We start from the raw sequence: 27,835 nt of genomic DNA on the forward strand, positions 1-27,835 counted from the left end.
TGATTAAATAAGATTATAAGAAAAATAGTTTTAGGCTCTATCTGTAACTATTTTCATACCAGTCAACACTGCATTCTCCATTTAAGAATTTTTTAAATGGCAGTAATCATTTTAATTGAATACCAAAATTCCTTAACCTTGGATTCTTAGTAAAAATTAAAACTTAATTAAAAACATTTAAATGTTTTAAGTTCACAAACACGGTAATTTTACATATTAGATTAGATTAAGTTGATAAAACATCAAAATCCTTCACATTTAGATAGCTTAAATGCAAGTAAGATAGGGATAAAAATATTTGAATGCTTGAAGAGCTATAAGAACTTTCAGTTAAAGATAATGTATTTGACATGTCCTCTTAACTCCTCTCACTCCAAGATCCCATTAAAAGATAGTAAAGGGATTTTTAAAGCCATAAACCCAACAGAATAAAGAGAATGGAAGAAAATTCAGAAGCAGATGAATGAGAAGTGACAGACTTAACAATCTTGAGAAAGTTGTATCTTAAGCCAACAGTCAAAAAACTTGTTGAATTAATGAACATCCAAAGGTTGTAATAATAAAGTTACTTAAAGATTTTTACACTAAGAAGTAAAGTCAAATGTAAAAATTACATTTGCAAATTTATAGAATCTCAGCCTCAAACTGAAAGGTTCTCTTTGACTGAAATTAATTAATAGATTGGAGTAGCAGTGGTTGGAGAAAGGGAGCTCCTGGCAGGGAACTAACATTCACTAACCAGAGTCACTCACTATACAGAGCTTTATATGGAGCTTTATAACCTAGAGCTTTATTTTGTAGGAAAAAAAAATCATAATATACAAACCAACATGTTACTATGTGCTGCAATAAGTCAAAAAAATTAACTTAGACCATATGACATGACAGCTCATCTGACACATATCACAGGAAGCTAAAAAGTCACTCATTAAGCCAAATATTTAAAATATATTTACTATTCAAAATCATCATAAAATAAACTGTTCAAAGAAATAGTATTTCTCCTTCCCTCAGGCCAGGACGACTGCATCCATCTCTTTATAGCTTCCTCTGCCACCAGTCTTTCTCCGTTCTAAGCCATTTCCCACAATTTCTCCAGTATCATCTTCCTGAAATATAAACCTGATCATGACACTCCTCTGATTAAAAACTTTCATGGCTTCTGATGTTTAAAGGGTAAAGTCCAAACTCCAGAACAAGACACTCAAAGCCTTTTTGTTTTGGCCACACTGCACGGCTTGTGGGATCTTAGTTCCCCAACCAGGGATCGAACCCAGGCCCCACAACATTGAAATCGCCGAGTCCTAACCACTAGACTGCCAGGGAATTCTTTCTCAAAGCCTTTTATAATCTGACCACAGCCTACCTCTGCAATCACTTTTCATGTTCTGCCACCTTTCTTCCTACACCATAGGCTAAATTATCCACCATTTTCTCAACACTGCACATATGCTCTTTCACACCCTATGCTTTTGCACATGCTGTTCCCTGTAATGCCCTAAATCTCTAATCTGTTCATGCTTAAAAACCTAGTGCAAATGTCCCCTCATCCAACAAGTTTTCCCTCACATCCAAAGGCTGACTAAATCAGTCCCTTTTCTCTGCTCTCATAGCACTTTACTACAGTTCTGTAACAGTGCTGTAGCACAAATTGGCCTACCATCTATTACTTATTTTCTTCTAACCAACATGAACTGTGATCTCCATCGTTATTTCCAGAGAACTTCATTACTTACTTAACAGCAAGTAAATTTTGAATAAATGTTTGTTAACTGCAAAAATTTCATGTATATAGTATTTTAAACTGTTACTTCTATTTATGACCTTATAACACTGAGTTCCAGTTAAGGTTAACAGAAACATAATTCCCACCAACCCCACAGTGAAAATTCCTCTTTGATCTCTGGTGGGTAGCAACATGGAAAGAATAAGATTAGCTTTGCTAGCTAGAAAGCAGAGCATTCAGAAACTTTAAATTTGCTCAGTGAAGGGTTAATACAGAAGCAAAGTACTACAGTATATAAAGCATGATCTCCTGAGCCAGAATATTTGGGTTCAAAGTCAGGTCACTAGCTGAGTGTCCTTGGGTAAATGTCTTAATCTCGTGACAATTTCCCTGTCCATAAAACAATGATGATAACAACAAATATGTTACAGTATAAAGCAAGGCCTCCAGAGTCAGTAAATCCCTTAACCTCTCTGGTGACAATTTCCCTACCTGTTAAAGAAGATTTAAACTGGATGATAAACTCAGACAGTTTTAAGGCTTAAATAAGGGCAGGCATGTGAAAGTATTATTTAAACAAAAGCTATCATCAAATGTAAATAGTTTTCATAAGCATTAGCAACTATGGTAAATGGAAAGATTACAGCTAGGACGAAGGTATGGGGAGGGGTGCTAAGGGTAATAATCAGGCTCCGCACCAGCTCATGCTGGCGGCTGTGGTTCCAACACCAACTTCTCCTGAAAGAAGTAGTTCCTATTCCAAAATCAACACTTATAGAGGTTCAGGTAGAAGGCAAACATTTTTTGGAGGGATAGGAAAAGATATGCATTTATTCATAAAACATTTATTGAACATCCACTGTGTGCCCAGCACTAGTAATGACAGCTCAAGTCTACTGTCCTAAGTAGTGACTACACTATCTTGAGTGTGTGTTTTCATAAAGATGAAAACACAAGAAAAGTCAATTTCTTATCCAAGTTAACTACGGAGCTAATTGCTAGCTCTATACTCACAGAAGAACATTGACTATTCAACTCCAGCTACATGGAACTTGTAACTATTAATAGTATGCAGAGATTTAATCTATAAGAGTAGGTACATTAACCTACAAGTTTCACAAGAATTTTTAAATGAAACATACTCACCCAAGGCAGGGTATCCAAGGTAAAATCGATCTGCTCCCAACCATCCAAGAAAAAGAGACAGTGCAACCGCCACCTTGTATGAATAGCCATTTCTGCACAGAATTGGAACATGAATGTCACATTCATATATTTCCAACATGTAAACATTTTAGAAAATAAAACTGTTAATTATTATTATTTGTTAACTGGTTCATTCATCCACTCAATTAATGCTTTTTGGGTGGCTACTGAGTGCCAGGCACTATCTTACGCTATTGGAACATATTAATGAACACAAGAGACAAAGATCCCTGACCCCTAAAGAGCTTATAATCTAGAGTATGCCATACCTCTGAGGGAAGAGTGTCCCAGCCAAAAAAATTGCTGTTGCAAAGGCAGCATACCTGACAGTGCAGCAGGAGTGGAGTAAGAGAGGGGAAGAATAGTAGGAGACGAGGTCAGAGAGATAATAGGGGGCAAAGAAGGCAAATCACACAAGGCCTTGAATATCATCGTTAAGTAAAAACTGTCTTTTACTCTGAGAGATATGTGAAACTACTGCAGAGGTAAGTAGAGGTGTGGAGTGTGATCTGATTTAGATTTTAAAATAATCACTCTAGCTGCTGTGCTGAAGATAGACTGTAGGGGAGCTTTTGTGAGCTACTGTCACAATAATGTACAATAACCTTTCCAGATCAAGCAGAGAAGAAACTATGAAGGAGCTAACAGTGAGGAAGAAGTAAAACCAAAAGAGTGTGGTATCTTGGAAAGTCAAGTGAAGACAGTGTATTAAGAACAGAGTGATCAACTGTGCCAAATGTGACTGATGAATGACATAAGAATGCCTGAGAATTTACTACTAAATTTAACCAAGAGGAGATCTTTAGTGACCTCAGCAAGAGCAATTCTGATAACGATGAGGGCAAAAGACAGAACAGAACAGGCTTAAGAAAGACTGGAAGGGCCATAGTGGTACCTGTGACTCTGCTCTCCCCCACAGCACACCCAAACCTGGCTCCTTCCCCCCATTCCTCCCCCTGCCCTCACCGCTACAGCAGTGCCCACAACCCAGGCAACCCCACATATGGCAGAGGGTCCCGCCATCTCAAGGCACCAGTAACCCCAGAGGAACAGCAGCGATGATGAGGGCACTGACGACATCTCTGGCAAAGGTGATAGAGGGTGGAAAGTGCCAATTCTCAAATATAGCCAGAAGGACTCAGGTAAGATAAACTAAGCTATAACTTATGCTATAGCGCCACCTACTGAAAAACAAAAGAAAGGACTCTAATTACCAACCTGTTGAACTGTTAGAATCAAAGTAAATAAAGGTTTACCTAAATAAGAAAGGTATTCACTACTTCAAATGCGCCAGCAAAGGAACAACTCACCAAGCACTATGAAAAAACACAGTATCACAGTATCAGAAAAAGAAAATGACAGTTCTCCAGAAACTAAACTTAAAGTCACAGAAGACTGTGGTCTAACTGACAGAGAATTCAAAACAGGTATCAGGAAGAAACTCAACAAGCTATATATAAGAAAACAGAAAGACGGTTCAGTGAACTAAGGAATAAAATTAATGAACAGAAGGAATACTTTATCAAAGAGATTGAAACTCTAAAAAAGAACCAAACAGAAGTTATGGAGCTGAAGAACTCAATAAACGACATGAAGAATGGCATTAGAAAGCACTGGAAATAGAGTAGAACATATGGAAGACAGAATTAGCAAACTCAAAGACAGAAATTGAGAAACGATTCAGGTAAAAGAGGAGAGAGCTAAGATTTTTGTTTTAACTGAAGAAACTCTACAAGAACTATTCAACTCCATTAGAAAGGCAACATAAGGACAATGCATATCCCAGATAGAAAAGAGAGGCAGAAGGGAACAGAGAGCCTATTTAAGGAAATAATAGCTGAGAACTTCCCAAATCTGGGAATGGAACTAGATATACAAGCCCATGAAGCTAATAGAACACCTACTTATCTCAAAACAAGAAGACCTTCTCCAAGACACATTATATTAAAACTGTCAAAAGCCAATGACAAAGAAAGAATTTTAAAGGCAGCCAGGAAAAAAAGAAAAAGAAGACAATAACCTACAAAGGTACCCACATGAGGCTATCAGCAGATTTCTCAGCAGAAACTCTACAGGCCAGAAGAGAGTGGAATGACAAACTCAGAATATTGAAAGATAAAAACTGTCAGCCAAGAATACTCTATACAGCAAAGGTATCATTCAGACAGAAAGGAGAAATAAAGGCATTCCCAGACAAAAAAAAGTTGAGGTGTTTATCACCACTAGACCTGCCTAACAAGAAATGTTGACAGCAGCTCTTCTACCTGTAATGAAAAGGCAAAAGTACACAAAACTTTGAGTAAGGTAATAAATAGACAGAATCAGAAAATTGCAACTGTATATCAGAATAGGTTGTTAAACACTTAATTACAGCAAAGGTTAAAGGGTGAAAAAAAGCACTAAAAATAACTACAGCTATGTCAATTTGGTAACAAACTCACAGCATTTTGTGTTGAGACATATTTGTGACAACAAAAACATAAAAGGAGAAGAGGAAAAGGAAGGAACCTGTACAGGCATATTAGGATAAGATACTACCAGCAGAAAAAGGACTATTTTATCTTTAAAACATTTATACAAACCTCATGATAACCACAAAACAAAAATCTAGTGCAGAGACACAAAACATAAAAAAAGAGAAAACTGAGAAAAACATAGAAAACCACCAAACTAAAACAGCAGACAGAAATGCAAGGAAAAAGAAACAATGGAACTATAGAACAACCAGAAAAGAAAAGATAAAATGTCAATACCAAGTCCTCATATATCAATAATCACGCTAAATGGGGACTTTCCTGGTGGTCCAGTGGTTAAGACTCCACGTTTCCACTTCAGGGGGCATGGGTTTGATCCCAGGTTGGGGAACTAAGATCACACATGCTGCAGGGCGTGGCCAAAAAAAAAAAAAAATCACAATAAATGTAAATGGATTGAATTCACCAATCAAAAGACACAGAGTGGCTGGATGGATTAAAAAATAAGACCCAACTATATGCTGCCTCCAGGAGACACATCTCAGTTCTAAAGATAAATATAAGTGCAAAGTAAAGGGCTGCAAAATGATACTCTAAGCAAATGGCAGCCAAAAGAAAGCAGGTGTAGCCATACTCACATCAGACAAAACAGACTTCAAACCAAAAAAGTTAATAAGAGGCAAGGATGGACATTATATACTAATGATAAAGGGTACAACCCATCAAGAAGACATAACATTTATTAATATATATGTACCTAACAAAATAGCACCAAAATATATATAAAGCATTATTAACAGACCTAAAGGGAGAAACTGACAGCAACATAATAAGAGTAGGGAACTTTAACACCCCCTGTACATCAATAGATAGATCATCTAGACAGAAAGAGAAGAAGGGAAAGTCGGCCTTAAATGAAACACTAGACCAAAGAGACTTAATAACAGATGTATGTATACAGAACATTCCATTCAAAATCTGCAGAATACACATACTTCTTAAGTGCACACAGAATGTTCTCAAGGATAAACCATATGCTGGGACACAAAACAAGTCTCAATACATTTAAGAAAACTGAAATCATATCAAGCATCTTTTCTGACCACAATGGTATGAAACTAGAAATCAATTATAAGAAGAAAGCTGGAGAAATCACAAATATGTGGAAACTAAACAACATGCTACTGAACAACTAATGCATCAATGAAAAAAATTAAAGAAATTTTTAAAGTACCTGAAGAGAAATGAAAATGAAAATATGACATACTGAAAAACTAAGGGACACACTGCAAAATCAGTACTAAGAGGACAGTTTATAGAAGTACAGGTCTACCTCAAGAAACAAGAAAAACCACAAATAATGTAACCATACACCTAAAGTAACTAGAATAAGGAGAAAAATAAAGCCCAAAGTCAGTAGAAGCAAGGAAAAAATAAAAATCAGAGTGGAAATAAATGAAATAGAGACTAAAAAGAAAATAGAAAAGATCAATGAAACTAAGAGCTGGTTCTCTGAAAAGATAAACAAAGTTGACAAGCCTTCAGCTAGACTCACAACAAAAAAAAAAGACAACTCAGATAAATAAAATCAGAAATGAAAGAGGAGAAGTTACAATGGATACCAAAGAAACATGAAGGATTATAAGTGACTACTATGAATGGCTGTATGCCAGTAAATTGGACAACTTAGAAGAAATGGATAAATTCTTAGAATCATACCACTTTCCAAGACTGAATCAGTAAGAAATAGAAAATCTGAATAGACCTATCACTAGTAAAGAGATGAAACATTAACCAAAAACCTCCCCCAAAACAAAAGTCCAGGACCAGATGGCTTCACTGGTGAATTCTACCAAACATTCAAAGATTTAATACCTATCTTTCTCAACCTCTTCCAAAAAACTGAAGAGGAGGGGACGCTTCCTAACTCATTTTACAAAACCAGCATTACCAAAACCAGACAAGGACACCACAAGAGGAGAAAATTACAGCCCAATATCTCTGATGAACATAGATGCAAACATCCCTAACAAAATATTAGTAAACCGAATACAACAATACATTAAAAGGATTATACGCCATAATCAAATGGGATTTATTGCAGGGATGCAAGGATGATTCATCCACAAATCAATCAATGTCATACACCATATTAACAAAATGAATAAAAATCATATGAGCACCTCAAAAGATGCAGAAAAACATTTGACAAGATTCAAAATCCATTTATGATAAAAACTTTCAATAAAATGAGTACAGAAGGAATGTACCTCTACATAGTAAACGCCATATGTAACAAACCCACAGCTATCATCATATTCAACAGTGACAAATTGAAAGCTATCCCTCTAAGATCAGGAACAAGACAAGTATGTCCACTCTCATCACTCTTATTCAACATACTGGAAGTCCTAGCCAGAGCAATTAGGCAAGAAAAAAATAAAAGGCAAGGAAGAGGTAAAACTGTCACTATTTGTGGATGACATAATTTTATATATAGAAAACCCTAAAGACTCCACCAAAAACTATTAGAAATAATAAACAAATACAGTAAAACAGCAGGGTAAAAAAATCAATATACAAAAATCTGTTGTGTTTCTATACACTAACAAACTAGCAGAAAAAGAAATTAAGAAAACAATCCCATTTATAATTGCAACAAAAATAATAAAGTACCTAGGAATAAATTTAACCAAGGAGATGAAAGACCTGTATACTAAAAACTATAAGACATTATTGAAATAAATTGAAGAAAACACAAAGAAATGTAAAAATATCCCATGCTCATGGATCGGAAGAATTAACATTGTTAAAATACACATTACCTAAAGCAATTTACAGATTCAGTGCAATTCCTATCATACAACTCAATAACAACAAAACAAACAACCTGATTAAAAAATGGACAGAGGATCTGAACAGACATTTTTCCATTTAAGACACGGCCAACAGGCACTTGAAAAGATGTTCAATCATCAGAGAGATGCAAATTAAAACAATGAGATATCACCTCACACATTAGAATGGCTATTATCATAAAAACAAGAAATGGGGCTTCCCTGGTGGCGCAGTGGTTGAGAATCTGCCTGCCAATGCAGGGGACACGGGTTCAAGCCCTGGTCTGGGAAGATCCCACATGCCACGGAGCAACTAGGACTGTGAGCCACAACTGCTGAGCCTGCGTGTCTGGAGCCTGTGCTCCACAACAAGAGAGGCCGCGATAGTGAAAGGCCCGCGCACCGCGATGAAGAGTGGCCCCCGCTTGCCACAGCTAGAGAAAGCCCTCGCACAGAAACGAAGACCCAACACAGCTGTAAATAAATAAATAAATAAAATAAATAAATTAAAAAAAAAAGAAAAAACAAGATGTTGGAGAGGATGTGGAGAAAAGGGAACCCTCATATATTGTTGGTGGAAATGTAAATTAGAGCAGCCACTATGAAAAACAGTATGGACGGACTTCCTTGGTGGTGCAGTGGTTAAGAATCTGCCTGCCAATGAAGGGGACACAGGTTTGAGCCCTGGTCCGGGAAGATCCCACATGCTGCGGAGCAACTAAGCCCATGTGCCACAACTACTGAGCCTGCACTCTAGAGCCTGCGAGCCACAACTACTGAGCCCGTGAGCCACAACTACTGAGCCCGTGTGCCACGACTACCGAAGCCCATGCACTTAGAGCCCGTGCTTCACAACAAGAGAAGCCACCGCAATGAGAAGCCCATGCACCGCAACGAAGAGTAGCCCCTGCTCGCCACAACTAGAAAAAGCCCATGCAGCAATGAAGACCCAACACAGCCATAAATAAATAAATAAATAAATAAATAAATAAATAAATAAATTTATTTTAAAAAAAAAGAAAAGAAAAGAAAAACAGTATGGAGAAAACTACCATATGATCCAGCTATTCCACTTCTGGGTATTTATCCAAAGAATAAGAAAACACTAATTCAAAAAGATATATGCATCCCAATGTTCACTGCGGCATTATTAACAACAGCCAAGATATGGAAACAACCTAAGTGCCCACCAATGAATGAGTGGATAAAGAAGATATGGTGTATATATATACAAGAATACTAGTCAGCCATTAAAAAAAAAAAGACAAAATCTTGCTACTTGTGACAACATGCATAGACCTTAAGGTCTATGTGCTAAGTGCCATGTGCTAAGTTAAATAAGTCAGATGGAGAAAGACAAATATGACAAATACCATATGATTTCACTCATATGTGGAATATAAAAAAAAAAGTAAATGAACAACAAAAAATAACATAAAAACAAACACATAGAAACTGAGAACAGACTGGTAGACACAGAGGTGAAGGGGGGTGGGAGGTAGGCGAAATGGGTAAAAGGGATCAATTGTATGATGATGGATGGAAACTAGATGTGGTGAGAAGCACCCTGCAGTGTATACAGAAGTTGAATTATAATGTACACATGAAACTTATATAATGTTACAAACCTATGTTAACTCAATTAAAAAAAAAAGTTGGAAAAAATTAAAGAAAAGAAGTATTAGATAACTCTTTCAAGGAGTTGCTGCAAAGAGGAGTAAAGAAATAAAAAGGTAGCTGGAGTTATCATTTTAAAGTCAAATCTGATCATGTCGGTCTCCTGCTTACGATCCTGTTTTTTGCATTGACTCACAATCAGGACATTTTCAGGGAGTTAGGGGAGATGGTAAACAACCCAGAGATTCTGTCTATGCATCTAATATTATAAGAACGTCAGATTTTACACTGAGGGCAGTAGTGCCCCCTCTGCATTGTAATGGGTCACCAGACTAGAAGTAGAGAAATAAATTGGGAGACTCTGTAGAAACTCAAGCTATAACCTACTGGATAGTAGCAGTGGGAGAGAAAAGGAAACAAAATTGGGAAATACTAAGAAGGCAGAAGCAGCCAGAAGAAATGTGGGGAATGAGAGAATAGGAGAATGACTCCAAAAGTTTCTGCTTAAGAAACTGGGTAGAACAGCTGCATTCACTAATACAAAGGAGGAAATGATTTGAAGGAAAGGACCTTTATATAAAGATGGTGAGAGAAACCAAAGGGGTGGATGAATGAAGCAGAGAAAAGGACCAAGGACATCATCTTGGGAATATCAAGATTTAAGGAAGAAGGAAAGGAATAGGAATCAAAAGAAATAGAAGTGTGTTTTATACTGGAAGTCAAGGAAAGAGTTTTAAGAAAAGGGAATGCCAAATGCTGTAGAAGGATTAAGATATGGACTATAAATATCCATTTGATATAGCAACAAAGATGGCTGGCGAATTTCAGTATGGCCAAAAGCCATACTGCATTAGACTGAAAAATTCATAAAAGATAAATATTATAGAAACAAGCCTCTCAAAAAGCTTGGCTGGTAAGGGGAATGAAATTAGAAAAGCAGTTACCTACATAAATAAATCATCCTAAAGGATAATCTAAAAACTGGTGGTGTAGAAGAGATTTGTCTAATTGTTTACCAAATCATTTCTCTTTTTCTCATGGACATACAACTAAACTACAGGCAGACCTTGTTTGGTGTGCTTTGCATTATTGTGCTTTACAGATAAACTGCGTTTTTTACAAGTCGAAGGTTTGTGGCAACCCTGCATCAAGCAAGTCTATCGGCACCATTTTTCCAACAGCATTATTTTAAAATTAAGGTATGGTTTTCTTAGACACAATGCTATCGCACACTTAATAGACTACATATAGTATAACATAACTTTTATGTACACAGGGAAACCAAATGATTCATGTGACTTGCTTTATTGCACTGGCCTGCAACCAAACTCACGATATCTCTGAGCTATGCCTTTGTATACTGTAGCTTACTTTGCAGTTAAGTGCAGCCATCACTTAGTTTTGGCCAATGGAATGAGGACAGAAGTGATGTATGCCATCATTTTATGTCTGGCCAATAAAACATTCCTGCAGGGGTTCTTTCTCCACTTTCCATCTGCTGGCTGAATGGAAAGGACTCGAAGGACTAGAGGAAGCAAAGCTACAATATGAAAGCACAAGACCCCGCATGACTGCATGGAGCAACTACCACTCCCTTCACCTCATCCAGACCTCCAAGGCAACACAAATTGGACTATGATGTGAGTGAGAAATAACATTTACTGTGTTCAGTCACTGAAATTCTTAAGACATTTGTTACAACAGGCTGCTCCAACTAATGCAGATGGCCAGTATAAATAGGTGTGTGACTCGGTAACCAATCAGACGTAGTTACTAGACTTCAGTTGCTGAAGAATACATTATAGAATGGCTATATCTGCAACACTGAGATGGAGTTCTAGTCAAGTATCAATATTATAAAAGGATATGCCAACAGGAGAAGGAAGATATGTAAACTGGAAAAGGGACACTCAATGAATTAAGAATTTGTCAGTGAGTCTTTACTCAGTAGCTAACTAGCAGCTGGCTGTTTGGTAGGCATATGCTGAATATCCTGATAAAGGAAAGTGATGTATCAGGTTATGTTACTTTTGTGACTTATCATTAAAATTATCTATCAATCTAACTCCCCTTGTTCTGATTCAATGCTCATCAAGCAAATTCTATTTTGGAATTGTAGACTTTACGACAGGAGGGGAATAAGTTGGCCAGTAGACTTGGAGTATCTAGTTTCCTTGATAGCTATATTTCCTATCACAATTGACATCAATGTCTTGTGAGCATGATTAGTACAGCTCAGTTGCATTGAGCCTAATCTACTCAGAGACAGTAAGAGAAAAATCAGAGTTAACTTGGAAATTAAGTGGCAGATCATTGTGGTGTAACCATTACAGGTAATATGAACCTCAAACGTCCAACCTGAATGGTAGCTGTTCTTAATGGATGATTTTCTTAGTTGTTGTATTATAACCTTGGACCAACACTTAACAAATTATTTGTCATTTGGAAACATCAATCTATAAATCTAAAAACTGACTAAACCATATCTAAGTACTTTGGAAATAATTCCCTTTAACAATTTTTACTTTACTTATGAGCAATCTTGGAACCCAAGAAGCTTAAAGTGATTGGATTACACAGCAAGATAGAATTTAAAGCCCCTCATTAACTCAGTGAAGTAGGGCCAAAGAAAAAAAGACTCTAATAGTAATTTCTAAGAATTCTAATAGAACTTGCAGAAACAGTCAAATAGTGGTTGTTTTTTGATATAACTGCAAAATAGGTGCCATCATATAAAATGCAATAACGTACAGTAAAAGGTAAAAATATAATGCCAACAATTAATAAAAACGGATAAAATTAAATCATGCTTTCAGGACAAAGCATAAATGTAAGAATAAACTGTTAGCTTTACTGGAGCAAAAATAAATAGCAAACTTAAAAGTCCTTTAAACAAAGAATACTCCCGGGCTTCCCTGGTGGCGCAGTGGTTGAGAATCTGCCTGCTAATGCAGGGCACACGGGTTCGAGCCCTGGTCTGGGAAGATCCCACATGCCGCGGAGCAACTGAGCCCGTGAGCCACAACTACTGAGCTTGCGCGTCTGGAGCCTGTGCTCCGCAACAAGAGAGGCCACGATAGTGAGAGGCCCGCGCACCGTGATGAAGAGTGGCCCCCACTTGCCGCAACTAGAGAAAGCCCTAGCACAGAAACGAAGACCCAACATAGCAATCAATCAATCAATCAATTAATCAATAAAATAAATCTTTAAAAAAAAAAAAAAAAAGAATACTCCCAACAAAATAAAACCATTTGTCTTAATATACCAAACTAACTTTTGAATTCTGTTTAACATTACCATTTATCATCCAAACCTATTACAAATAATGAAACCAAGTTTCAAAATGCAAATGATTACTAATTAGCATTCTTTTAATACTATAGGTACACAATCCGTTATTTGCACTCGAGAAAGCCCCCAAATTTTGAAAACAGAATTTTTTCATAAGCCATTTGGTAGCAAAAACTGGCTGAACTGACATGGCATGAAGCCATTCATTCTATTTATCCCACATAGTGAACTACTGAGCTTTACTTGGTTGGTAAACTGCATTTATATAACAATATGCACACTTAAAATAGAGATTTTCTGACAAAAGCAAAAAGATAAAAATTATATTAGTGCAGGATTCTCCTTACAAATTAACTCTTTTCCTCTTCACTCCATTCAGTCAAGATACAACATAGGCAAGTAATCTGAAAATTTAGCTTCAGTAAGGTAGGTACTTACACATTTCGGCAAGATATGGGCTTGAGAAAACCAATTTCGTTTCCAGTAAAATGTGTTTCATTGCCACCAGAATCCTTACAAGTTATGTTAGGTGCTGGAAAACATGGAACTAAAGGCAGAAAAAAGAAAAAATCCATTATTTTTTTTCTTGTGGAAAAGTATGTAATTATGTTTTTTCCTAAAGCTAGCAATACACACAAGAAAATATGTTAAAACAAACCACCTCCCAATATAACATGATATACTTTAATTTAGATAGGAAAAGCTACATTTTATATACATATATATATATATATATATATACACACACACACACGTACAAGATGCAGATAATATGATAGAGTAGTCTCAACACAAAAGCATAACAATTGCCACACTGAGTTAGATGCATGACCCATCAAGTTCAACCTCCTGCCTCTGACAAAGGTAACAAGGGAAGAATTGCACATTACTATCCTTTACTTCATCTCTAGAATAAAGAATACTTCTCGAATTTTTGTTGGTATCTCATTAAATTTAACATAATCTGATTTTATATTTTCAGTTTATAAAGTTCTTATAGATGATGGCTACAATAAACTAAGATTCCTCTTTATCTATTCTAAATAAATTACTTTCATTTACTCTAAATGTATAGAATTTGGTTTTTGTTTCTCTATTTCCCTCTAGGATTTGATGTAGTGTATTATCTCAGCATTTAGTAATTTTGATCATTATTCATACCCCAAATGACATGATAATAAGAGGCAGTAACACTTACAGAGCTTACTATGTGCTAGGCCGGCACTGTCCTGAAGTCTTTATGGCTCATCATGTAAAGAGCTAGAATTCTGGGGACTTCCCTGGTGGTGCAGTGGTTAAGAATCCACCTGCCAATGCAGGGGACATGGGTTCAATCCCTGGTCCGGGAAAATCCCACATGCCGCAGAGCAACTAAGCCCGTGCGCCACAACTACTGAGCCTGCGCTCTAGAGCCCGCGAGCCACAACTACTGAGCCCACGTGCCACAACTACTGAAGCCCATGTGCTGAGAGTCCATGCCCCACAACAAGAGAAGCCACCGCAATGATAAGCCCGCATATTGCAACGAAAAGTAGCCCCTGCTCACCGCAACTGAGAAAGCCCACGCGCAGCAACAAAGACGCGACGCAGACAAAAATAAATAAATAAATTTACGAAAAAAAAAATGCTAGAACTTCGGAATGAGAATGACCTATCTGTGCATTGCCTGTTTCAGAACCTTGGATTCCTTATAGATAAAAATAGCACTAAGATCATAATAAGACTATTGTGGGGATTAAATGTGATACAAAATACCTAGTGTAAGGCACAGCATTTAGTAGGCATTCAATAAATGTTAGTGCCTTTTCCTCCTTCACTGTTTCTGACTATAAGGTACTAATGTTTTTAGGGTAGTTTCAGTAAATGCTTATCTCTATGTTTAGCAACAATACAGTGGTTTTTTTTTTTTTTTTGAGAAAATGAAAACAGAACTTGGTCTAATAGTGTAAAACAAACAAACAAACAAAAAAACACAGACTCCAGAGTTTTATTATGAGAGAAAAATTGTATTTATTTTCTGTCTATAATCATCTTAAGATTTCCAACAAATCACTGTCCTTTTTTATGCCAGAGTAGTACACTGAGAGAATGAGGCCAGGAAAAAAACTCTATAATGACTTTGCACCCTTCTGTGTGTTACTGATAGTTCAAACTATACCGTCCCATAAATTTTATTTATTTAATGTATTTACATTTCCAACACAAGGAGGTGCTTATGCTAAAAGGCATAGATAGATTCAATACAACTGAGAACCACTTAAACAAGAAAAAAAGTAATAAAATTAAGGGAAGAGGGAGAATGAAGAAATAATTATACTGGGAAACAACTAAGGGAAGACAGTATAACTGACCACAAATTTAGCTCAGAGGTTCCTGGTAGTTAAGGCAAAAAGCTTTACAGAGCTACTGTGATATAACTGAAAGAAAGCATACCAATTCACCTCTAAACCACTGTGGGAATTTGGTTTGGTTCATGACACAAGGGTAAGAGAATGTAATAGAGAAGGTCCTCAATTAGAACGTTTAAAACAACAGAGGTTTTCCACATAGCCATTTCTCACACTGACTCCAGACATAAGCAAGAGCTTATAATGTTAAGATCTACAGAGATACGGCAAAAGTTAACACATGATTTATATGTAGCTGTTTTGCCATCTGCCTTGATATACGGATAAAACGTACTGACTTTTGTGAATGAATTATCATCATGTCCCTTAAGTTATATCTCTCAATCTGCCATCTTAGGTCATGCTTTTGACTGGAGCTATATAGTAAGTAGACAACTCAAAACTGAGATTAACATATGTTTGGGGGCTTCCCTGGTGGCGCAGTGGTTGAGAATCTGCCTGCCAGTGCAGGGGACATGGGTTTGAGCCCTGGTCTGGGAAGATCCCACATGCCACGGAGCGACTAGGCCCGTGAGCCACAATTGCTGAGCCTGCGCGTCTGGAGCCTGTGCTCCGCAACAAGAGAGGCCGCAATAGTGAGAGGCCCACGCACCACGATGAAGAGTGGCCCTCACTTGCCGCAACTAGAGAAAGCCCTCGCACAGAAACGAAGACCCAACACAGCCATAAAAAATAAATAAATAAATAAAATTAAATTAAAAAAAAAATTTGAAATGCTAATATATATTCTATGTTACCAACTGAAAGGAGATCAGTATGCTCTATTTCTATGATGAAGGAATGATGGAAAGTAATTTTGCTTTCCAGGGGACATCTGGCAATGTCTGGAAACATTTTTGGTTGCCACTACTGGGAAGCTGCTACTGGCATCTAGTGGGTAGAGGCAGGGATGCTCCTAAACATCCTACAATGCACAAGACAGCCTCCTCACAATAAAGAATTATCTAGTCCCAAACATTAACAGTACTAAGGTTGAAAAACCGCTGTAGATCAGTGGTCTTCAAAAAATGTGGCTCACACACTCCCTAAAATAATTTTTTAAAACCATATACTCCCTCACACATTTTTAACTTGACATCTAAAATTTTTCACCATGGATTTAAATTGTTGGGAAAAATATTATTTCCAACATACTGTAAATACTGCCCTTAGTATTGAAATATTATAGCATTCTTTAAAATGGAATCTAAATACCACAGCAATTTGATAGCCATTATGATCCAACCAAGAATATGAAAGGGCTCTTCTTTAAAATTCAGAAATTTTACATCAATTGTAGGAAAAAATACACATATAAAAACTGAGGATCTGGAAATTGATTATTTTAGACACACTGTGGGCTGAATTGTACCCTCCCAAAAAGATATGTTGAAGTCCTAACCCTCAGTACCTCAGAATGTGACCTTGCTTAGAAATAGAGTCTTTGCAAATTTAACCAAGTTAAGATGAGGTTATTAGGGTGGGCCCTAATGCAATAAGACTGGTATCCTTAAAAAAGGGAAAATTGAACATACACAGGGAGAAGATGATGTGAAGACATATAGGCAGAAGCAATGTGAAGACAGAAGCAGAGATTAGACTAATGTGGGGCATTTCCTGGTGGTCCAGTGGTTAGGACTCGAGGCTTTCACTGCCGAGGGCCCAGGTTCACTCCCTGGTCGGGAACTAAGATCTCACAAGCTACGCAGCATGGCCAAAAAAATTTTAAAAAGAGAGAGAAACTAGGATTGATTAGGTTGCAATCCGAGGAATGACAAGGATTGCCGGCCACCCCTAGCAGCTCGAAAGAGGAAACAAAAAATTCTACCCAGAGTTTGAGAGGGAACATGGCCTTGCCAACACCTTGATTTCAGACTTCTAGCCTCCAGAGACAGTAAACCTCTACTGTTTTAGGCCATCCAGTTTGTAACACTGTTACTAACAGCCCTAGAAAACTAATTCATCTATATCTGTTTACCTCTTGGAAAGTTTTGTCCACCCCCCCAGGACTACATGTACTCCAGTTAAGGCATCAGACATGTAAATAAGTCAAAGCAATGTCTGGTTTAAAAAAATTAAAGTTTTTTGCCTTGGTGAGGACCATTCCACCTCCACAAAGAAGTGACCTGCAGGAAGATCTATAGATAGACACAAGTTTTTCTTCAAATAACACCCTTAATTTTTTTTCAAATCCTCAAAGTAGTAAGTTCTGGATTGGAAAATTGTGCAATAAAACAGAATTCTATTACTAAATTTTGGATACTTTTCCTCTAAATGTATTACTACCTTGTACTTGCTGTTTGAAGCTGTCACTTTCTTGCCTTATAGCCTTGTTAGATCTTCCTGCAGACTATCTAAAATCAGATCTTAAAGAGATAGTTGCAATACAAAACACTATAATTATGATTCCCATTGGGGTTACTGTCCAATGCACCTTGCCTAACAGAAATGTACTGTTTTTTGAGATTACAGGTTCCTGTACAAAATTTTGAAAGATCAAACATTTATAGGTGAGTTGTAAAAATGCTTTATAAAAATATTAAAAACTAAATCGTACCTTTCTATTTTTTGGTTGGATACTATTAATTGTTCAAACGCCTATATTTTGACAATTTTAGTTTTCAATGCTATTGTATCATTTCTAATATAAGAAATGATTTGTATTCAATATGAGCTGCTTTGTATTTAATGAGACAGATAAAGGAGAGAAAAATGCCCAATGTTCTAGGCTTAGAACCTCAGGAAAGATACAAATAGTGGAAGTACCAGAGTGAAGGGGAAACCACATTGCTACAGTAATTCTAGAGAAGTCTGACAGAAGTATGAGCTAATTATTTCAAGGGATGAAAATTATGTACTTTAATGAGGATGGATGAGCTGCTGCTCCCAGTATAGTGAGATAACATGAGAAAATATTAAAGAGAAACATTGAGACTGATCCGATTTGTTTCAACTGATAGAAAGCTCCAAAAAGCAATACTTTAGAATGGGACGAATCTGTGTTTAAGTCCAAACTCTGTCACTTAACTAGTATGTTCTTTTGGGCCAGTTACAAAACCTCACTGGACCTTGTTTTGTAATCTGTGAAATGGGAATAAGACCCTTGTAATGCTATTATACACGTATTAAAAGCATATGGTATGTAAAGCATGATGCTTGGCTAGAGGAAGTGTTCAACTTCCTTACTCCAGGAAATTAGAGAACTTCAACACTGAGAAGACTACGAGAATGAACCTGACATGAGGAATGAATATAACATGTGAGTGGATGTAAATTTAATAATTTTGTGAAATGAAATTAATCTATTCAATAGATGCCTACAACCCTAGAGTTTATTCATTTTTACATATTTTATAATTTCATTTGACCCTTATTTAATTTATTTTTTTTAAAGGAGTCCTTCTTTCCTTCCTTCCTTCCTTTTTGGCTGCACTGGGTCTTCGTTGCCGTGCGCGGGCTTTCTCTAGTTGCGGCGAGTGGGGGCTGCTCTTCGTTGTGGTGCGTGGGCTCTAGGTGCGCGGGCTTCAGTAATTGTGGCCCGTGGGCTTAGTAGCTGTGGCTTGCAGGCTCTAGAGTGCAGGTTCAGTAGTTGTGGCACACGGACTTAACTGCTCCGCGGCATGTGGGATCTTCCCGAACCAGAACTCGAACCCGTGTCCCCTGCATTGGCAGGTGGACTCTTAACCACTGCACCACCAGGGAAGCCCGACCCTTATTTTAAAAAAAAAACTATTAAGTAGGCAGAACTAGTAATATGCTCCTTTTTTCTTTTTTTCCTTTTACAAACAGAAAAACTGAGGTTCCAAGAAATTAAATGAGCTCACCAAAGTGTCATAAATTGGTAATATTCTACAAGTCCTAGACTAACTCATCACTTTTAATCAGTACTCTTTTCATTATACCATGGTAATGCCATGCTTACACTGATATCAGGAACAAGCAAAAATAAATCAATATGATGAGATTAAGGAAGCCAGTTTCCAATAAATGTTAACTAGTTGACAAAATTAAGCAACATGCTACAAGCTTGAAAACTATTCCATTTGCAGTTTTCTTGCAAAATGTTTGGCTCTGGTCAATGTCTAGGATTTAGATGGCATCAATTTAAGCATGGCACACTGTTATTTCTCAATTATAAAAAGCAGCACCGTTTTTTAAATACGAAAAAGCTAAACTAGAAATAAAATAATCAATGAAGTTTCATCACAGTAAAATGGACTGACCTAGAGAGGAGGTGGTTTGGGATTCTACTCCAGTTAACATCATGCCTCTGCACTCTGATCTGATCTGTCAAATAAAAGGGTCAGACTCTTTTATTTACGATTTCTGTAACAGGTTATACTGCATAATGACCGGATAATTAAATGTGTCAATCTAGAATTCGGGTGAAAGCAAAAGATAAAGTTGGTAAGAGCCACCCTCTCTTCATATTTCTAGTGTTAAAAGACACCTCTCCTCTGGAAGTGCTGGAGCTGGAAAATCATCATTTTGTAACTATCACAGTAAAGAATGATTCGGAGGACTTCCCTGGTCGTCCAGTGGTTAAAACTCCATGCTTCCACTGCAGGGGGCACGGGTTCGACTCCTGGTCAGGGAACTAAGATCCCGCATGCCTTGCGGCGTAGCCAAAGGGAAAAAAAAAAAAAAAAAATTGAATGATTCGGGGTAGAATCATCATGGTTGCTAAGTCTAGGGGAAATTTTTGATGAGGGATAGGATATTTGCATGGTCTAAATGAGTCTCCCCAAAGACTGTTCATTAGTTGCAAAGGAAAAAATATTTAACTGAAAAGTCTGAGTGATCAACACTTAACATCATCAATGAGAGGCAGATAGATATCATGTCCCTCAGCTGTGAGACGCAGAGGACACGCCATCACTTACGTAGTTTTCCATCCTGGGATGCAGAACCTAAATCTAGTTGTAAGGAAATATCAGACAATCCCAAATGAGGAACATTCTATTAAAATAAAGGGGACTGTAGTCTTCAAACTTATCAGTATCATTAAAGACAAAGCTGTGGAAATATTCCAAGTTAAGGAAAACTAAAGGCAAAACCTGATCTTGGGATCCTGTACTGGGGGAAAATGCTATAAAGGCTTTATTTGGGTCATTTGACAAAATCAGAATGTGGATGGTAAAGTACATGCATTAATACTGAATTTACTCAAGTTTACAACTGAACTGTGGTTATGTCAGGAGAATATCTCTATTCTTAGAAAACACACACAAACATATTTAGGGACAAAACATATATACACAAATTCAGAGAGAGACAGAGAGCATGCATGAGTGCACAATGATAAAGCCAGAAGGATAATGTTTAACAATGGGTGAATCTGGGGAGACGGTGTATGGGTGTACTATTGTACACCCATATTGTACTATTCTTGCAATTTTTCTGTAAGCTTGAAATTATCTCCAAATAAAAAGTTTAAAAATAACACACTCTTTGCATAACTAATTTATGCTGTTAGAAGTTAGGATAATAATTATCATTAAGGCAGGGGAGTGGCTATAAGAGAGCATGGGGCAGAGTCGTAGCATGTTGATAAGGTTGTTTCTTAATCTGGAAGCATTCATAGGTGTGTTCAGTTTGTGAGAATTTATTTGAGTTATATTTAAGTGTACTTTTCTGTCAATATATTTCAATAACATCTTAATAAAAAAGACCTTCTGCCAAAGGACCAGAGCAAAATTTCTGGAAATGGAGTTTAAATACTTTTGTATTTCACTGATCAGAAAATTAAGAACACTTGCTTATATATGTTTTTATGTATATATACATTCTAGACAGAACACTCCTTGAGGGCAGAGATTGTCTTCTTTTATGTATCATCTATACCATTTAGCAGAAGCCTGCCATATAATAACTTCTCAATAAATAAATTTCTCAATAATAGTTTATAATATAAATGTTCACTGTTAGTTGTTTTGATCCATTTATTTTAATTTAATTATTAAACTATTACAAATAATTTCTCAATAAATAAAGATGCATGTTAACTGGTGTTGGGCTAACTGGTAACCATTTTAAGACCACAACAGTTTATTGTCATAGTTGAATCTCCTTTGCCTTTGGTCCCAATTCTTACTCTCTACCTCCAAACTCCCCTCTCTGTAAAACATTCCACCTACTCATTCCTTACTAAAAAGTATAGTTTAAGAAAATTAAACTTAGTTTGAGGATTCTGCAATAGTCCTTCATATACTCACAAAAACAGAAGAAAAATTTTGGCTAGAGAAACGAGAGAGATCACACTTTTCACAACTCTAATATAGTCCTATGTCAGGACCAAAAAGCATGTTTCAAGGGTCATTTTGATGTCCTCTCTGATCAGCACTCAGAAGTGACTCACCACAGCCACTCCACTAGTCTTGCGTGTTTTAAAAAGGACAATTAAAAAAAGCATCCTGTGGACAGACATAGCCTCATGAGGGCTGGGCTGGTAGAACCTATCCCAGATCTTGGCTGAACACTTCTGGGTCATGCATAAATTATAATCCACATGCAGAAGCCCTGTAACTCATATTTGTCTCAGAAACTTTATTTTCTTTTTAAAATCATAATAATAATCTAAAGTCATCTATTTATTAATTTTTAACATTTTATATGTGTTTCCAGACTGTTAGGCACTGATGGTTTATTCTCTCCAAATGAATAACCATGCCATTCCTGTATATAGAAAGCCTTCCTTTTATTTTTCTGCAGCTCTCCACTTACATCATCTATGATAACTTACCTGACAGGTCATGATGTGACCATAACACCTCCAAGTCCTTTTATACTTCCTAGCAGTCTGATCATTTGATTTTGTAGTTGTTTATAAACTTATTTAGCAATAATTACTTAAGTGGATTCAAACTTATTTTACAAAAGAGACACCTAACTGGAGGGCAGAGCTCTTTTTGGTCAGAAACTATTCTTTTCAGTTGTATAATTTCCTTCAAAATCCTCATACCTACAAAGAATTCTGCAGACTAGAAAAGGCTTTTTTGAGATGGCTGGCTGCCTGATTCCTAGTTTAAAGTGACCTCAGTCACAACAGTACTCACAGATTTCCAACATATTTCATATACGTGGTTGAGTATCTGAAAGCTCATTCTTCTTTATGTGTGTTAACACTATTCTCTGTATTCTGAGAGCACAATACAAAAGACTGAACTGTAACACAGGCAAATCAGAATATACTTATAAAGCAATTTAAAAAGGAGGGGATTCCATGCAAAGCTCCTTTAAGTCTAACACATCTAAATTAAATAAATGTACACATATTGAGCAATATTTACTATAAAACTCATATATATATAACCTACTACTGTTTATATGATAAAATTTCATTACTCCAGAATACTAGCAAAACGTCTGTTATAAAAGTTTAACACGATTTACTTTCAAATATCTCTGCTGCCTAGAATGGGGCTAACAGTGTGTCAAAATATAAAGAGATAAAAAAGAGAAGGGAGATCTTTTAAAAATATATACAAATTCATAATCAAGAGGTCAGTTATTTGACTATAAGATACTTTTGAAAAACTGAAAGTTTTTTGCAGTTAAAAAAATCCTTTTAATCTGATTTCCATAATGAATCTGTTTAGTAGCTTTCATTTATAAAGAAAACATCAATTATTGTCTTATTTCCTGTCTAAACAATAAAACAATCAGTATATATTCAATAGGTGTTTTTTTCTCAAAATAATACTAGGTATTGACCATCATTATGTACCATGTCATATAAGAATGCCAAATCCAAATAGCTCCAACATACATCTATCTGCCTCCTTTCCAACATATAACCCTTTAGAAGGCTAAACAACTTATTTTTATCTAGCGTTACGTATTTTTTGGAATAACAGAAGCTCCCCCAAATCATTAGGTTGAGGGTGTTATCCATTATCAAAACGTCTAAGAAAATACTGATGCACACTTAAAATCCTTACCATATTGTTTTCATACTTAGGATGTACCTAAGTATATTTTAGAAGTGCATGATATGGGTGATATAGCTCCTCACTGTACCTTATTGGACTAAAAGTCTCATTTCAAGTTCTTTGAGTAATTAAAAGTCTAAAGAAACATCTTTGTAAAACATAACTTGATAAATGAAGGGCAACAAGAAAGCTATATAAACTGATTCCAAAGGTTTTTTAAAAAAATGAATGAAAATAAAATCTTCTCAGTTTATATAATTAATAGAATAGGATTATTTTTTTAAATTAAATATTAACAACCCCTAGCCAGTTCTCCAATATTAAGTTGTTCTGGAAACTGAATAATAATAATGTTGTAAATCAAGAAAAAACACATTTATTAATTACTGTTAGCGATCACACATTCACCTATGAAATAATGTTTTAAAAATTATTTTAAAAAACATGTTTCTGGAAGTCTTACCATGAGCTGTGTAGTTTGTACAGTTAACTGGTTCTTGTGTAGCATCATTTATTTTTGGATCTTTACAAATATATGTAGAAAAGTTAAGGAAATATGAACTACATTCCAATACAAAACATTATCATCTTGTCTTTAACATGTCATCTTATATACTTATGCTTATATTCACATGTGAAAAGAGGATGTTAGTTTGTCCAAGTCAACAAGCACAGGTATACTTTTAGTGTCACTAAATAATACCTGAATATTAATTTATTACAGGAAAATTGTATTAAAAACTCTAGCAGAGGGTGCTATGCTTATAGAACATCAGTCAGGGTTTAAGCACAAAGCACACCAAAAAAATGAAAATAAAAATCTTTACCAAATTATTATAAGAGAACTTGAGGTTAAAAAAATCAGTTACCAGATATCTGACTGAAATTATTCACAGGCCCCAAGTATTACCATATACATAATTTCATGTAACACAAATAACCCTGTGATGTAGATACTATTATCCCCACATTACTGAAGCAAACTGATGCTCAAGGTTTGAGTGATTTATCCAAAGTGGTATGAGTGATAGGTAGTAAAATCAGATTTCCTGATTCCAAGCCGGGGGTGCTTCCCATCAGACTGCGAGGAAGACGGCTGTTTTAGGTGGGTCTACATGGTCTCCCCAACAGGATTTTAGGCTTTTGTAAATGGATATAATAATTATCTTCTCATAGATGTTCACAACACTTGGGGTCGGGGTTCTGTTTCCTAAATATTTTATTGACACTAATATGAGATAAGTAAGGTACTCACAGGATGTCTCTGGAGACAGAGTCTGACACCTCTTTAGGGTTTTTGAATCACTATTGGAAATCTCATCTTTATGCCAGGAAAAACATTTTCCAGTTAACATCATCTTGTATGCTCAGCCACTTCTAAGTTTCAAAAAGCACAACTCTTCATACTGCTCAATTATTTTATTAGAAAGAATCACCCTGACATTTTTGCCAAGAAAGGGACTCAACTTACTAGGTCAGTGATTCTCAAACTCCTAGCATAATGGTAATCAGCAAATTAGAGCTATTCTCTAAAAATTTAATAATGGCGGCCTCTCCTCAACTCCTAAAAATACCATCGAATTTTCTTAATTTTAAGATTTCCTCTCATAGAATCTTTCTTATATCTCCGGCTTCTATTAATTTTTCTGGTCTACAATTTGTATGAAACTGTCTAATTTTGTACAAAAGTACCTATTTTAATTTGAATGTAACTCCCATTTCATATCCTCCTCCCTTTATCAGAGCTGCTGCAATGAACAGATCTACTTAACTCCTCCAGCCTCAGTTTTCTCATCAGTAAACAAGCAGCTAACACATATAGCCCCTACTATGTGCCAGGCATTGTTCTAAGTGACTTACCTGTACTAATTTATCACAACAGACCTTTAAGTTGGTAGCACTGTTATCTATATTTTTACTCATGATAAAACAGAGTTCAAATAATTTGTCCACGGTTACAAAGTGGAGCAGGAATTTGCCCCCTTGCAGTCTGGGATCTCATGTAGGTCGAGAGAGTATAAGGTAATAAGTGTAAAGTTAACGATAAATGGACAACATACATTGGCTATATCGTTATTAACTACTGTACTTGTCTTCCCCGAAGTCGGCAAATTTCCAGGGTAGGGTCTATCAACCTTTTAACTTAATTCCAACGCTTACAAACATGGCCCAACATACTTCAGTATCTACGTGTTTGAACAAATAAACCCACCAGTTAAAAAAATGAATTTTTAAAAAAGAAAGGGGGATCACAAGAGGAAGCGTCAACGTTCAGTAAAATCCCAAGGAAATCACACAGGATAGCCTCTGTCCGTCCCAGCCCCACATCTCTCTTCACCGCCTGGGGCCCCTCGGTCATTAAAGGACACAGGTCACCTTTCCTTTCAGTACAACCTTAGCCCGTGTTGAGAGCCGCGACCCACTCTCGACCCCGAATCTACCTCGCCCCATGGTGGGGGGGGCTCCTCACAGAGGATATTGTCCCACTTTGAGGTCCTCGCACTTAAGTGATTCTTCGCCACCGCCGGCGGCAGCTCCCCAAGCTCCCGTGGTTACTGACACGACCCACAGGGCGGCCAGGAGCCGAGCAGCAGCAGTCTCGGAAGCAACCGGCCCGGAGATCCGAGAGGTCGCCATGCTGGGGACCGGCACGTCCCCCATAACTTCCGGTTCCGCCTTCGCCTAGGCGAAGCCGGGAGTCTGGCGGCAGCGGGAGTGAGGCTCTTAAAGGGACCGTGCATCCGTTGGAGGCAGGTCATCCCTCTAGGCCTGCGGAATCACCTGGGAGAGCTTCGATTGGTCTTTGAGAATCAGGAGGCAGCTCGCTTGGAGAATCAGCTGACGTCCGTCCACGGCTTCCTCCCGAGCTAATGCTGCTGTGGCTTTTCCATCAGCAAAAGTGCCAGCGGCGCCCGGCAATTTGATAAGCCTTTTACAAACATTATCTCTGTTAGTCTGGTAGGATTTGGGTTTACAGATAACGAACCAGACTCAAAAGACGCTAAAGAACATGTTGGCCTTAGTTACTGAGTTGGAATAGAATTGATGTTTGCCCGATTTCAGAAACTGTGCTCTTACTATGATATGATGGCCTCCTTGTTGTCTTAGAGAAGAACTTTTTGGAAGGCTGGTACAAATTGATCTTGAGGACTGTATCACAAAAATAAGCATTACACCCTTTTTCTTCCAATTTTTTTCTTTTAAAAAATTATATATATATTTTTTAATTTATTCATTTTTACACCTTTATTTTTAACAGTGAAAATTTAGGTGAAGGAAAGGGCCTAAAACAAGAGGAGACCAAAGAGTTTACGACTAAACTAAGTGAAAGGTTGGAGGGTTTTTTCCTCCATCTCTTCTTTCTAAATAGTTCTATGTATTCTAAAGTAACGGGGGTATCTTTTATACGGAACAAAATGTGTACTATGTTTTAGTGAAATTTTAGTTGTTTTTCTCTAACGTAAAAATATTTGAGTTTGAGTGGCGCCTCTCCATCCACAGTAGGACTAATTTTGAACAATTGTGCTGTGCAGTGGTTCTCAAACTTTAGGGAGCACCAGTACCACCTGGAGTATTTGTTTAAACTCAGATGGTTGAGCCTCAGGTTCTGATTCTGAAGATCTAGGCTAGGGCAGGATAATTTTCGTTTCTAATGAATTGCCAAGTGATGCTCATATTGCTGGTCCAGAGACCGCACTTTGACAACCCTGAGATAATGTATTACAAGATGTATCATTTTTGAATGAGAAGACATGAAACTATTTGCAATAATATCTTAGTATTGTAACTACATTTAAAATTTTTCTTAAACCAATTTTGCAGCATTACTATGCTATTTTTAAAATTAAAACATTTATGCTTAAAGACTTAAGTGATAAGAAATTTGAAATTTACTAGTTCAATTTTTAAACTTCCCGTTTTAATTGGACTTACACCTTCTCTCTTTTTTTCCCCTTTCTCCTCCCTCCCTTCCTCCCTCTCTCCCGCCCTCCTTTCCTTCCTTTTCTTTTCTCTCTCTTTCCCTCCTTCCCCTCCATAAAGATATTTATCAAGCATTTACTTTGTACACAGCATAAGATGAGACCCTACAGCCTCAAAAAATAAAGAGGCAAGAACCCAGTAGTTAAACACTTTGTGTTTGCTGGGGGAAAAGACAAACTGTTAAAATACTGCTTGGTAATTGTCACAATAGAAGCATGTATTAGTTGGTGTAGTAGGACAAGGGTTTTGATAAGATAATCCCCCAAACAGTATTTGGAACACAATATTTTGTCACTGACATCAAGATAATTCAAAATCCAGGCCAAACTGGAGGAGCAGAGTTGGTTCTTCATAGGATGCATGACCACCTAAAAATGTACAACCT

At 36.8% G+C, this 27,835-nt stretch overlaps 1 protein-coding gene across 4 annotated transcripts in view; it reads right to left on the bottom strand.

Annotated features, from left to right (window-relative positions):
• Positions 1–26,143, bottom strand: part of TM2D1 (TM2 domain containing 1) — a 143,375-nt gene extending 117,232 nt beyond the window's left edge. For all 4 annotated transcript variants that reach the window (XM_068539999.1, XM_068539998.1, XM_068539997.1 and 1 more), the window contains exons 1-4: positions 25,945–26,143; positions 23,933–24,002; positions 13,590–13,698; positions 2,873–2,964 (exon numbers count right to left, since the gene is read on the bottom strand). In XM_068539999.1, the coding sequence (XP_068396100.1) occupies positions 2,873–2,964; positions 13,590–13,698; positions 23,933–24,002; positions 25,945–26,130 (457 nt within the window). In that variant the 5' untranslated portion in view covers positions 26,131–26,143. The remainder of the gene's footprint in view (positions 1–2,872; positions 2,965–13,589; positions 13,699–23,932; positions 24,003–25,944) is intronic.
• Positions 26,144–27,835: the final 1,692 nt, after the last annotated feature.

Source organism: Eschrichtius robustus, chromosome 3 (genome assembly GCF_028021215.1).
Source record: "Eschrichtius robustus isolate mEscRob2 chromosome 3, mEscRob2.pri, whole genome shotgun sequence".
Lineage (NCBI taxonomy): Eukaryota > Metazoa > Chordata > Mammalia > Artiodactyla > Eschrichtiidae > Eschrichtius > Eschrichtius robustus.